At 26.5% G+C, this 13,683-nt stretch overlaps 2 protein-coding genes across 2 annotated transcripts; one reads left to right on the top strand and one right to left on the bottom strand.

Annotated features, from left to right (window-relative positions):
- Positions 1 to 4,240: 4,240 nt before the first annotated feature.
- On the bottom strand, positions 4,241 to 10,454 carry LOC107170393 (BTB/POZ domain-containing protein KCTD5-like). The gene is made up of 5 exons (XM_015520494.2): positions 10,128 to 10,454; positions 8,353 to 8,461; positions 7,926 to 8,116; positions 6,209 to 6,331; positions 4,241 to 5,557 (listed from the first exon to the last, which is right to left on the bottom strand). The coding sequence occupies exons 1-5, from the start codon at positions 10,323 to 10,325 to the stop codon at positions 5,528 to 5,530; spliced, it is 651 nt and encodes a 216-aa protein (XP_015375980.1). The 5' UTR covers positions 10,326 to 10,454; the 3' UTR covers positions 4,241 to 5,527.
- On the top strand, positions 5,689 to 6,212 carry LOC149057658 (mitochondrial import receptor subunit TOM20 homolog B-like). The gene is made up of 2 exons (XM_089223887.1): positions 5,689 to 5,919; positions 5,994 to 6,212. Exons 1-2 carry the CDS (start codon positions 5,689 to 5,691, stop codon positions 6,198 to 6,200), a joined length of 438 nt encoding a protein of 145 aa, XP_089080013.1. The 3' UTR covers positions 6,201 to 6,212.
- Positions 10,455 to 13,683: the final 3,229 nt, after the last annotated feature.

Genomic DNA, 13,683 nt, shown 5'->3' with positions numbered 1-13,683 from the left:
TTATACATAATATATTGTATGGGGCCAAGGGGGCCATCGCGGTGAATGCTGGCCCCGGTTTAAACGTCATAATAGTAATATATATATAGTTAGAAAGCAATAGTTAAATTATATAATTAAAAAATGCGCGCATTTGCCACCCCATAATTTATGTTGAACATCACGTGAACGGTTCACAACACCTCGTGTGCATTATTAATAATATGTGAAACAAAATTAATAATAACGTATTATACAGAAACAAACGGAGGTTTGATGTTAAATAAGCAATAATGATCGCATCATTTTTATAATAGTAGGCTATACTTATTTATCGTTGTTTTTTGAAGCCGAAGCAATAAAACAAAAATAATTATTACACGTACAATATTATATTATATACCTGTATAATATATTGTTCGTTTATATAATAATAAAATATATATATACTCACAAGGGTGACAAAGATAAAAGGACTATGCATATGGCCTAAAATGTTTTAAATATTATTGAAAAAATAAAGGTGACATTAAAATGTATAACGTGAATGTACCTATAATTTATAAATAATTCTGTCAAAATCAATATAAAAAAAGTTCACTTGAACAGTTGTACATAACATATTTCACATACTCCCTTAATGTCTCTCATTTTTTCCAACTATCACCTTTTACCTTTCGGAGCAGTAACAATCTTTAACATAAGCGTGCACACAGGGGAGGCAGGAGAGGCACCTGCCTCCCCTGCGAGATTTTCTGCTTCAAAAAGATCTTTTATTATACCTACCAATTTTTAATAACATTTAAATAATTGTATGTATATGTTCAAATGTTCAATATTCATTATTGGTATACTGGTATCTACACTATGGAACTTTAATAAAACATATCATACTTACTTATTTTAAAAGTTTTTCAAATTATGTTTTCTTATTTATTAATTTTTTTTCATTATGTATTTTTAATTATAACTCCTTGATAAATAAAGATATTATTATTAGAAAGAACTTATTAAAAGCTATTTTGATAATTTTATGTTTAATCTAACTTTTAACCGCATAGAACAATGATTTAATAGAACCATATGCTTGATTTTGTGTGAGAATTAATTTAAATTATCGTTGCCTTACATCAAGGTCTTGACTGGGAAAAATGGGGGAGGGATTGGATTCTAGATCTAAGGTATTGCCTCCCCTGCCAAGAAGACCTGCGCACGCTTATGATCTTTAATTTTAAGGGTGATTTCTGGTAGAAAATTGAATTTTGTTAATAGGTATATAGTTGGTATTTAATTAATTTAACCAAAATAGTAAACATTTCCAAGAAGTTTTTGAAATAATCGGGAAAAACAAAAACCAATTGTCAGCAATATTTTTTATTTATTTTTTTTTTTTTATAATTCAAAAATGAATAACTGTAGTCTCGAAATTTAAACCATTATTATATTAGTATTTTAAAAACCGGATATAATTTTATTTTTTTTTCGTGCTGTTTTTAAAAAATATTTATTGTTGGCATATCTAAAAAAGTTTGAATGGCTTATTAAGACTTTTATTTTATATTTATTAGCTTCTATAGTGTAACAACTAACAATTATCAAAATATAACATAAATAACTAAGACATACATTACAAAATAATATTTGTGAACATTGTGATTTAAATGGTGATAACGGAGTGTTATATAAATAATAATGGTTCGAAAACCCATGAAAATATACAAATATAGATAACATATTCGACAATTAAAATTATTATAATAAAGTTAATGAGGTAATAAAGATTGGACTATGGAATAATTTGTTTGTTTAGAATAGCTGTAAGGAGCGTGATAAGATGATTAATTAATGAAGGAAGTGCAGAAATAAATTTAGCCAACGACTTATCACTAGTGTGGCTAATAGGTAAAGGGATAGTATTGGAATCGGCGAAGGAGGCGTAAGAAACTTTGGGAAGGTGTGGAGAGGGAGTTTGAGATGATGAGACGAGAATACTGCAGTATTCGAATTTTGCGGTTTTGAATGAGAAGTTTTGTTGTGTTTGAGAAGCGCTTTAAATGATGGACATCCTCTATAGTTGGAGTATGATCCCCCATGCAAAGGGTGCATTTGGTTAATTGTCTTTGCCATTAGTGCAAGTTTCAGAGCCGTGTTCACCCCCACACTTCATGACACAATGCGAAGGATGATGGAAATAGTATGCTGTGATCGTAGTTCTGGCAGTTTTTACATTGGGGTGGACCACTGTTGATCCCATAGGGTAGTTCAACTTTGATTTTGGTGTGCAAAATGCTTACAGTTTTATAATATTTCTTTGTTGTTGGTGTTGGAATTTAGTTCCACAAGAAACAGTGAGCATGGGTTGCCGTTTTTTATGACGTTCTTGAGTTCTTGACTCGTCTGATGATGTGATCCAATTCTGATAGTAAGTACATCAGATATATCGGAGATGAGTTTGTCGCAGGGGTGGCACCAGACATTTATTTTTTGGGGGCAGGATCCGGGAAAAAAAATTTTCGGTTGGGCAAATATATATTTGTATATATTCGGATTTTCTTACTTTTATTAATGGGATTGATATTTTAAATAAAGGCATTTAGGGTTATCATATAAATCTGACATAAAAGAGAGTAGGTAGGTAAACTGAGAAAAATGAAAGTTTTAAATAATAATAATAATAATAATACGATTGCGAATAGGCTTATGTAAAACTTTAAATATTAGTGTTGAAAAATAAGGTTTTTAACATTTTACACTCAATTTATTAATTATTATGAATATGATTTTGATTTGAACTTAAAAATTGTCTATGAACCTGAATACATTTTTACTATTCACCCAAGACTAATTAACATTTAGATTTTAGAAGGTAGGTAGGTATATAAATAACTGTAGCAATACTTCCAGCTTGATTCTTCTCCTAGGCTAAAAACCAAATGTCTGATTTGACTATGTGGTTACAGCAGTAAATATAAATATACATAATACATAGTATCATCTAATCATTGATTAGTAATCAAATAAATCATGAATACCAATATATTATTGTTAAAAAAAATTCTGTAAACTATTAAGTATCAAATTATTTATTATAATAAGAAATACAAATAAAATATTTATAATAAACATAATAATATTCCAATATTGTGATAAGCAGTTGTCCGATAAATTATATACCATATTTAATACTCGATGTGGTGTTTAATTACTAATCGGGAGAGAAATTTCACATAATATTGTGATGGGTAATATAAATATATAATATAACATAATCTTAAGATTATGATTAATTAATCAAATACATAATGAAATAGATTGAAAATAGTATAATAGTAAACACTTGAAATTTAAATTTTCATTTGGTCTCAAACAGATAGGGCAAAGGTGGGGCTAAACCAAATTTGGGTAGGGCATTAGCCTCACCTTGCCCCCCCCCCCCTTGGCGCCACCACTGCAGTTTGTGTGGTGCAAATTTCTTATTATGACCATATATAGTCGATATGTTGGAGGCATGAAGGTGTGAAAACAGGCATTAGATGATTTACTATTGCATTACACATATTAAGGCGTCTATGACGGCAAATGATTAGAAAAGAGGATGAAGACCTACAAGTAAACCCATCTGGACCGGGGATTTGTACTAATGCGTTTTTGAAAGCGGAGTAATTGATTATACTTTGAAGTTTGAACATATATTGATGGGGCCCTGGAGTTGTCCTGTTGAATGTCAGTAGTAGTAGAATCGTCGATTATATTTGAAGTAACACAAGAAGTATCAAGTTTGATTTCGTTATCCTCTTCATTCACAAGGAAAGCGAATTTATTTGGCGAGATGAATGGCCTGGAATTGTTATGCTCTGTTTGGATAGGTGAATTTGGAGATGATGGCAGCGACCGTTTGGGTTTGGACATTTTCGGAGAGGAAGTATTAATCATATTATTATATTAATAACTAAAACGCGAACAACGGAGTGGAGACTGAAAAAAGATTACATATTAATTCATTAATATCGCGCTAACGGAGCGGGCAATCGCACATCGTGCGACCTTGTTGCAAGTTAACGCCAAATTGGCTTAAGACCTTATAAACATAAAATAAGATCTCTCACAAATTGTAGTAGTTTTAATAATTTAATTATATCAAAAATACATTTAGGATTTTAGGACAAATTTTTTTATATGCACCAATTTTAATTTGTACGAATTCAAGTCTCCATTAAAAAATTACCTCCAAAGTTGAAATAATAAATAAAAAATGCTGGACTAATATTTTAACAAATTGATTATTTTTATTTTTTTAAATATACTTTGTATGAACACATGATCGCGCATAAAAGGATAATAGTACAAACTGGTGACAAAAATGTATAACAATAACTTATTCTAATTTAACTACACTTTAACAAATTCATGTATACTATGAATTAATTGAAATTTAATTGATTGTTTACTATAAAAGATTATGTAAAAAAAAAAAAATAATACAAATTATATCAAGTATAAACAATAATACCATAGTCCATAATATTTATGGTATTATTAGTATTATTAATTATTATAGAATTTAGTTTCTAAATTAAATAAATCATTGAGTTATAATACAAAATACTCTGAAAGATAATTCAATTACACTTATCCAATATTTTGGATACAATTTTTAAATAAGAAATATTAAAATCTAAACACAAATACAACACTAATCCAATGGTCCATGACATAAAAATTAGTAAAAAAAATTGAAGTAGTCTTAAAAAGTATGGTAAAAATTAATTGCAATGGAACAATGCAATAATATGTAAAATATGGTTAATAAAATGGCTTTTTATTCAATTTCAAAGCACCTTAACATTAATTCTAAATTGTTTCACAGACTTTCAGTTCTATCAAGAGCGTATAGAGCGAATTTCAATTTAGGGATTCAGAAATAGTAGACAACTGAAATAGTTCTTTGTAAGTATATTTCCTGAAATTATTAGCCAGTTTCTTCCATTCAATACGCTCTCGAGTAATATTTTACAAAATAATAATTTATTAATAATCATACTAAAATCAAACGTATAATTAATGAAATAAAAGAGAGAAAATAACTTTATTTTGTTAATTTTAAACCTGAAAAATAATATTGTAAAATGTATGCAAATTCAGAGGCTCCTACTTTATTATTAAGATGATCTCAATTTAATTTATAAGATTGGTCATAACATAAAAGTATAATGAGTAAATTACATATTAATTAAATATAAAATATAAGGTTTGGAAGATGTAGTGATAACAATTATAAAAAATGTGAATATTAAAATCTGGAATTTAAGTACTTTTGTTTTTATATACGTGTATTTGTGTTTGTGCATGACTATATAGATTTTCTTAATATTACATGTATTGTAAAATTAATGCACAAGATAAAGAAGCTATTAGGCTAGGATCTAGCATTCTGAGTTCCAGCTGTAAATCGGACAACAGATTTGCTGCAAAGATCTTTGGTTACATAATATATTGTCTTAAAGAATGTACATACACTCATGATTACAGATTTAGTTGACTGCATATATCACATACGCGAAGCTCGTTGTTGCAATTCCTGTAAAAAGTTTACATAATTTGGCTAAATGTAAAACAAATGATTTTATAAAATTCTATGACAACCAAATTTAATAATTACATGCAATAATTTTTTGTTGTATATGATTTTATGGTTTTTAAGTTTTAAATATGTTTTCAATGTGTGGACATTTATATATTATTGTAACAGGTATAACAATTGTAGGTTTTATTTTATATTATTCTGACAAGAAAAGAAGATTAGATAACTGTTATAAATATAAAGTAGACAAAAGAAGAGCTGAAATCAAACTCAAAGAATTAAAAGAGTTAAAATACCGATTGTTGGCATTCCCTGCATCAAACAAAACGAAACACATAAAAACATTTGCGATTTTAGAAGTATATGAAATTGTTGCGCAACTCTAGTACCCAGCTAATCAAAAATATAATTCTCCAATTTATATGTATTACAGATTCAAAAAGGTGAAGAATATTTGATGCTTAGAAACTATGACAAAGCAACAGAACATTTTGCAAATGGTTTGAGTTTGATAGATTATAATCATAAACTTGTTAAAATGTTATACAGAAATGTGCCACTGAAAATGTATAGAGAAATAAATAATCAAATGCAAAAAATACAAAATATGTTACCACAGATGAAAATCTTAAAATTTTAATGAATTACCTTTGCTTTATCAGTTGATTCAGTTTTTGGAGAGTCAGCAATACCCTCTTCTCTAGATACAACACACAGGAATTCTGCTTGATCATAATTTCCATAGTTGTACTTGGATCCTATGTTTACCAACTAAATACAAAAAGTAAAGACATTAAACTATAACACAATTTATTATTTATTTCCTGAACATAATAAAAATATAGTAGATAATAGTATGAATATCAAGATTACTGTCAAGTATTTAAATATCATATCAAAAAATATTAAAAACTTAGATTTTAGAACATAAAATTTGAGGTTCATCATTTACATTGAATTTTAAATGTCTAATTTGATGATAATTTGTGTAAAAAATAGACGTTAAGTTAAACCAATTTTTAAACTTTCAAACTGTAAAGATGATGCCGTGCATGCATGTGTTACCTCCACCTTAAACACAAACAACAAAGAAATTTTCCATTCACTCTTTTCAATAATATGATTTTAGAGTGAATTGACCTATTATCAAACTTTAAGAAAGAAAATTTTCTGTGTTTTCTCATCGGTTTTTTACAATATATTAATTTTTAAGTGAGTAATAAATAATATGTAAAGTTTTAATATTTGAAAATTTTCATAAATTCCTTAAAATTAAAATGTTGTAAAAACCAACAAAAGAATGCAGGCAATTTTTACCTAAAAGTTTGTTAATAAGTCAATTCACTCTAATAACAAAACTAAAAGCACACTATTGAAACTGATGAATAAAAATGTTCAATGCTGTAAGTGTGTAAGACAGAGATGACACTTGCAAGTGGCACATCTATATGAATGATTAGTGACAAGGGATATAATAGCTGAAGTATCAATATTATAATTATCTTTCAGAAAGTTGGAAGGAAGATAGATTATACCAATGATCGCTGATCATCTTGATTATTCAAATGAGTGAAAAGTGTCGTGCCTAATATTGGGAGATTTAGGGTTATTGTTATTAACTTCTACTTATTATTTTATGATCTACTATATGTATACATTAATTTTCAACTAACAAACCACATTCAAAACTGTATAAAATGTGGTACCTAGCTACAAGTAAATGTGTGTGTAATCAATATCAGTTTTTAACAGCTACTTTAAACTGTGTCAATTCACAAAACATTTTCCCTGCACCTAAACTCTGTGTTTAACGTCAACATCGGTTCAAAAAATAAATGGTGTCTACTGTCTAGTAAATCTAACGCTGCAGGGAAAAAATACCATAACGCAGCGTTTAACAGAAAGACCTAACAAATCAAAGTTAATAGTTGATACAAGTTAATCATATGAAAATTATATTGATAAATAATAATTTCTGATTAACATAATTTGTCAAAACATTTAAAAAAAAAATTATTCTGTCTTAACTTATTCCAAAAAAATCTTTGACATTTTAAAAATAAGCTACTTAATTTAAATAAAGGTTTTTTTTTATCAAACATTTGCTAAAAATTAAATTTACAAATTGGCTATTCTTTATTTTTCTAAATAGAATTTATTTAAATTTAAATTATATTATGTACTTATCTACAAAATATCAAACAGTTATAATATTTTATAAGCATGTATTATGATATAATTATATCTTAGTTCAGGGGCAACACCGCTGTGAGTATAATTCGTAATTTAGTAAAGAAATTTTATATCATAACTGAAAGTTGTTATTTGTGCCAGATGGGTAGTATTAAATTTGTAAATGCATTACTTGTTCAAATTTCCATTCGTCTGACATAGTTGATATCATCCACGTAAGTTCATCTTCATGACATTGTAACACTCTGTAAGTATGTTTTTTCACTTGTTCAGAACAAAGTTTCTTATCTCTTTGTAATATCCTTTCTTTTACTATATTTATTAATTCGGTAATATTATAGAATTCGGCTTCTTCCAACACGCCTAGAAATATAAAGTTAAATATTAAGCATACAGTAAATTTGCCTAATGCAGACTTCTGATATATTATAATATAAATAAATAATAAAAATATTATGGCTAGAACCAAAACTAAATATCTGCATATAAAAGTTCATATTATTAAGATATGTATATCAAAAGAATTGTCTAGTATTATTTTTTTTAGTTATTACTTATTGCATTGAATTATATAGGATTTTAAATAAACACAAAATTACCTTCTTCTGCGAGATTTTTATTCAAAACCAATTTTCCATGACGGAGGTAATTTAAAATGGGACTAAAATATGTCGGATCACGATCAATCATGTATGCACCAGTTTCATCCTAAAATCAAAGCAAACATAATTAACTTAAACATTTCAAATATGAATAATATTTTAAATAACCTTGAAATACCTATGAACAAAAAAACTGCTCAAATATATTTTTTAGATTTTTTGGTTACAATATGAACTATTTATGGGAATTTTGTTTCAGTTGTTCAATCCTAAGCTATAAAAATTAAAAATTTTATAAATTAAATTGTCTCTAGTTAATTGATAATTGATAATTTAAATTTAACTAGTTTAAATTATTAATAATATAATGTTATAAACAGTGGCATAACCAGAATCTTGATTTGAGTGAGGGGAGAAGTTAATAATCTATGTAAACAAATATACCCTGAATGGCTGAATAACTTTACTGACTATTCGACTTAGAGGTTTCCAGAGATCGCCAACCTTTTTCAACAAGTGAACTACATTAAATTTTTTTAACTATCTGGTGATTGACCACTGTTTATTTATTTAGGTAAGTAAATTGTTTATATTATTAAATACAGTATATTTATAAATTAAGGGTATAATAATATTCTTATTTTATTATTTATTCAACAGAAAATGGTGTGTTTTTCTTTGCCAATAAATATTTTATTTTGTACATAAAGTGTAAAAGTGTGTTTAATATAATGCATATCATTAATTGATATCGAGATAATTCATTTTTATTATGAATGACAAATTCTACTAAACATCGACTAGTTTGTACACTATTTCCAAAATCTGAGGTGCTTACACAAGAATTTAGATTTCATGATGGAAATCAAACATTTTTGTTATTGCATATAAATGGTTGTCATTGGTTAATTGTTAGATGAAGTAAAAGCAATAAAGCATGCATAATATTTTTGAGTTTATGGCTTCAAACATCTTACTACAGATAAGAGTTTATTTGTAAATTTAAAAATATTTTAAAGATTATTCTACTACGCTTTGAGAGTATTTTAAACCATTTTTAAAATATACCATGGTACATAAGCTATAATATCTAAACAGAGTCTAATAAAACTGATACACTAATATAATGCCACATTTTAAATTTTTTCTGGGCCAAGTCTGATTATAAGTACAGCTTGTTTGTTATTTAAGGAAGATTCATTTAGACTTTTATGGGTGCATTACAATAATGTCATATTATTTTATTTTTCATTAAACATTGAATGGGAATATTATCCTACATCACTTTATAAGTATATCTGTAACAAATTATTTTGCATAATGATAGATAATGTAGCAATCAAATTAATATTAGTTTGTAAGCATGATGAAAACAAAGGTTTGACACCATGCTTTAAACTTTTACTAATCTCTGAATACCTAGTAGATAACTGATTGATAGATCAATGGAGCAGATGGCTTTATAGAGTGTAAACAGTTACAATTTATTTTAATGAGTGAAATTGACAATAGTTGAGCGTAATAAACAGGCATATATAATGGAAAAACATGATTTCATTGACATATAATCCATTAGAGTTGTACATATCAAGTGAAAAGAATAAAGATAATTACAATTTCACAATATGATTGACTTTTTTCATTAGATGCAGTATCTCAATATTAAGATTAACATGGGGCATTGCCGCATTGGGGGAATTTTGAAGATCAACACACAACATAGCATAAATTATAATAATTATTTATTAGTTTGTTGCCAACTGAGTACTGACCATGTCGGAAATGAGATCGGATTCCTCTGAACACAGTCTGCACAAGAATGAATTGGGATCTCGGCATAATGTAGTCTTTGTAGTCATAAAGTAAGTGCCTCCCACGTTTAATTTGACCCACTGAGCAGTATTGCTCAGTGATTTGTTCAGTTGCATTCGTGACCCTTTTCCTTTATCAACGCTTTCGATAACACTCATCTTTCAAGAGGAGAAAATAAAACTATTACAATGAAAAATAACAAAGCAAGAATTCAAACTGAAATTATTAGCGTTAACAATAATAAACAAAATAAAATAATTAACAATTTCAACTATTAAGCTTTCATGTCTGTGAAGATAGCTCCGTCCTACTTAGCTCCTTTACCACTGATAAGAGAATGGTTGATACCAGTTATATTAAGTTGTATTTACTAAATTTATCAGGGGCAATTAAAAATTTAATTTCTGTAATTAATAACACGAAATTGCAACTAGATGTATAAAAAATTAAATACAAATTAACTTAAGATGCAAGTATCACAAAAAACAAGCAATAGGTACTGCACATTATTAAAATTATTATTTGGAAAAAATATTAAAAATGATTTTGATAAAAATTGTTTTTTAAAAAAACCACGGAGTTAGCTCAATAAAAAAGGTTTTATACTAGACTCAATTTTTTTGACCCCTATTTTAAGAGCAGAAATAATAAAATATGTTTCAGCAATTAAACTTAATAGTACATTCTTTGATTGTGAAATAACTAGTACTGTAGTAAAAAATACTATTAACCGTTTTATTTATCCTATTCAATATATTTTCAATCAAATAATCTTGAATGGCGTTTATCCAACTCATTAAAAAAAAATCATTATAATATCTCTATAAAAAACTGCTGATACAAAATATTGTGGGAATTACAGGCTTATTTTTTTATCACTAACATTATAAGATTTGAAATTCATAATACTAGATTTTTTAAATAAACATAGTTTGTTTCTAGTAATCAATTTAGATTCCCACCAAGAAAATGAACTATGGATCCTCTGCTGATACTTAATAAATTTTTTCACAAGAATCTTTCTTGATATTCAAAACATTTTTGATTCGGTTAAAATTGATATTTTAATTAAAAAAACTTGATTAGGGGGTCTACATTAATACTTTTTAAATCTTACTAAGTGATAGAACACAGGTTGTAAGATTAAGCGGTGTTTTTAGTAATCCTGTAAATATACACCGTGTGTGATACCTAGCCTAACCAAAATCAACTGTTTTAGGGTCTATCTTATTTTTATTTATTTAAATAGTCTACTTAATAGTAATTAAAATAATTAATACTTAATTCTTTCCTGTTGCGCTGATGATACCGCCATATTTATACATAGTGATAATTATAATTTGAATAAAAAACCAAGTTCTCTATTACTATTATATTGTTTTAAAGTATGGTTAGATAATCATGTCGATGCTCAATATTTCTAAATCTAAGTATTTGATTTTTAAAATCAAATAGCACTCTTTAAATCAGAACTTTAAGCTCAAATTTTAGCTCTTGGAGCAGCATAAATTGTAAATGCGATATTTTGGAAAAAGTAGTAGTATAAAGTAATGATAGTATATAAATATCTGGGTATTACATAAGATTACAAATTAAAATGGGTGTGTCATATTAACAATTTAATCTTCAATCTACGTACATTTTTCTTTTATTTTAAAAGATTTTAAACGATACTTTAATATAAATATGAAGAGAATAATTTACATTGCTTTGGTTCAATCTATTTTTAATTATGGAATTATGTTCTGGGGTTGTGCTTATAAATCAAACCTTTAAAAACTAAAAGTTCGAATAAATAGCATTATTAGATTTTTATTGAGCAAACCTAAATCCTTTAATACTAAGCTTATTTTGAATGAACTTAGTTAAGTACAATAAATACTTTCATAAAATATTTTTGCTTATGTATTATTACTATTATGTAAATATAAACATCTTTTGACTAATGTGAATCATTCTTATAATACCAAATATAAATGCAATATAAATATTGTTTTTAGTAGTAATACAACTTTTTGTTCACAAGGTACATTAATTGTAGGAGCATATTTGTGTAAAAAATTGAACATTTAATTATTTAATTTCTAAACTGTTAAGGAATTTTAATTTTTTTTTTTTGTATTATCTAAACATTGACTGTATTTGATCTAATATTTCTATTTGTTTCTAAATTATTTTTATTTAATGTTTATTAATTCTTTTACTTATATTATACTCTTTCTGTCATGCTTTTGACATAATAAAATGTATATACAACTTATAAACTGAATTCTACTCTACCAACACAACACAAGCTATGTCTACAGGGTGTGTTTCATACTGTTTATTTTTCTTATTTTCTTATGTATATTGTATATCTATTTTGCAAAATAAAAATTATTTTTATTGTTATTGTTATTATTTATTTAGTTTTATTGATGTATTATATTTATTATAAAGGTAAGTTTTTTCAGATGTAAAAAATACATATCTACCTGACCAAAAGAATTTTAAAATCATCTTAATATCACTTATGTAAGTTGAAATTGTTTTAATTTTTTATAGAAACAAACTGGTTTCCCCTTAAACATAAAAGTAACAATACAACAATTAGAATAATAGTAATAGGTAATACAGTAACTGAGGTAAAAATATTAAACAGCACATTAATTTAAAACAGTTAAATTAGTTATATAACAGTATATTAACAGTTATTATTATAAACAAAAAACATTAAAACAAATCATTATCAAATGAGGTGTCCTCATTGGCAAGTGACATACGTCTTAGAGGCTCAATTTGTAAATGATTTGTGTTAATAATACATTTATATTAAAAATATGAAAGTAAATAAAATATTATGTACAAATATTTACATTAATTTTTGTACTTAAAAACCAAAGCATGTTATGTTATAATTAATTTTTATTTATTAATTCTTCTTGAGTAACATAATGGTGATTCAATGTTTAATGGGCTTAAATGTTTAAAATGCTGATCATTTAACATTTAATCACACAATGTTAAATTCATTTCTTTCATAACTTAATTTTCTGGTGTTTACATACCTATTAACATATTCATATCCCCCCGCCATAACGTATATACACTTCTGTTTAAAATTGTGTCGTTATGATTATTTGCACGTCATATTTTTGATATAATTAAAATGATATCTTAACTACTATGTATGATTGATGTTTTGTTACTTATTCATTTTAATATAAATATTACCTATATGATATATTGTGGTTCACAGTCTCAATTACTTATTTGTGCCAACAACATAATATTAATGCAAATTTCCAAATCCACCCATGAGGTATTGCATTTAGATTCGTTTCTTTTTAGTTTTTTATAGCGGTAAAAAGATCCCCTGTAGGCCTAGAAACCCGCATTTCTTTTACAGCTGTATAATATAACACACACAAAATATGCACAGTAAACATATTAGTTATACAAACACAGTTCAACCATAATACCTGATTATTATTAGCTATTATATTGCTCGTAGAGTCATTATAGATGTCATATTCT

The sequence above is a fragment of the Diuraphis noxia genome, unplaced genomic scaffold (assembly GCF_037042655.1).
Source record: "Diuraphis noxia isolate RWA-SAM2 unplaced genomic scaffold, SU_Dnox_SAM2 contig0003, whole genome shotgun sequence".
In the NCBI taxonomy this organism is placed as follows: domain Eukaryota; kingdom Metazoa; phylum Arthropoda; class Insecta; order Hemiptera; family Aphididae; genus Diuraphis; species Diuraphis noxia.
This window is presented reverse-complemented; position numbering and strand designations above follow the sequence as displayed.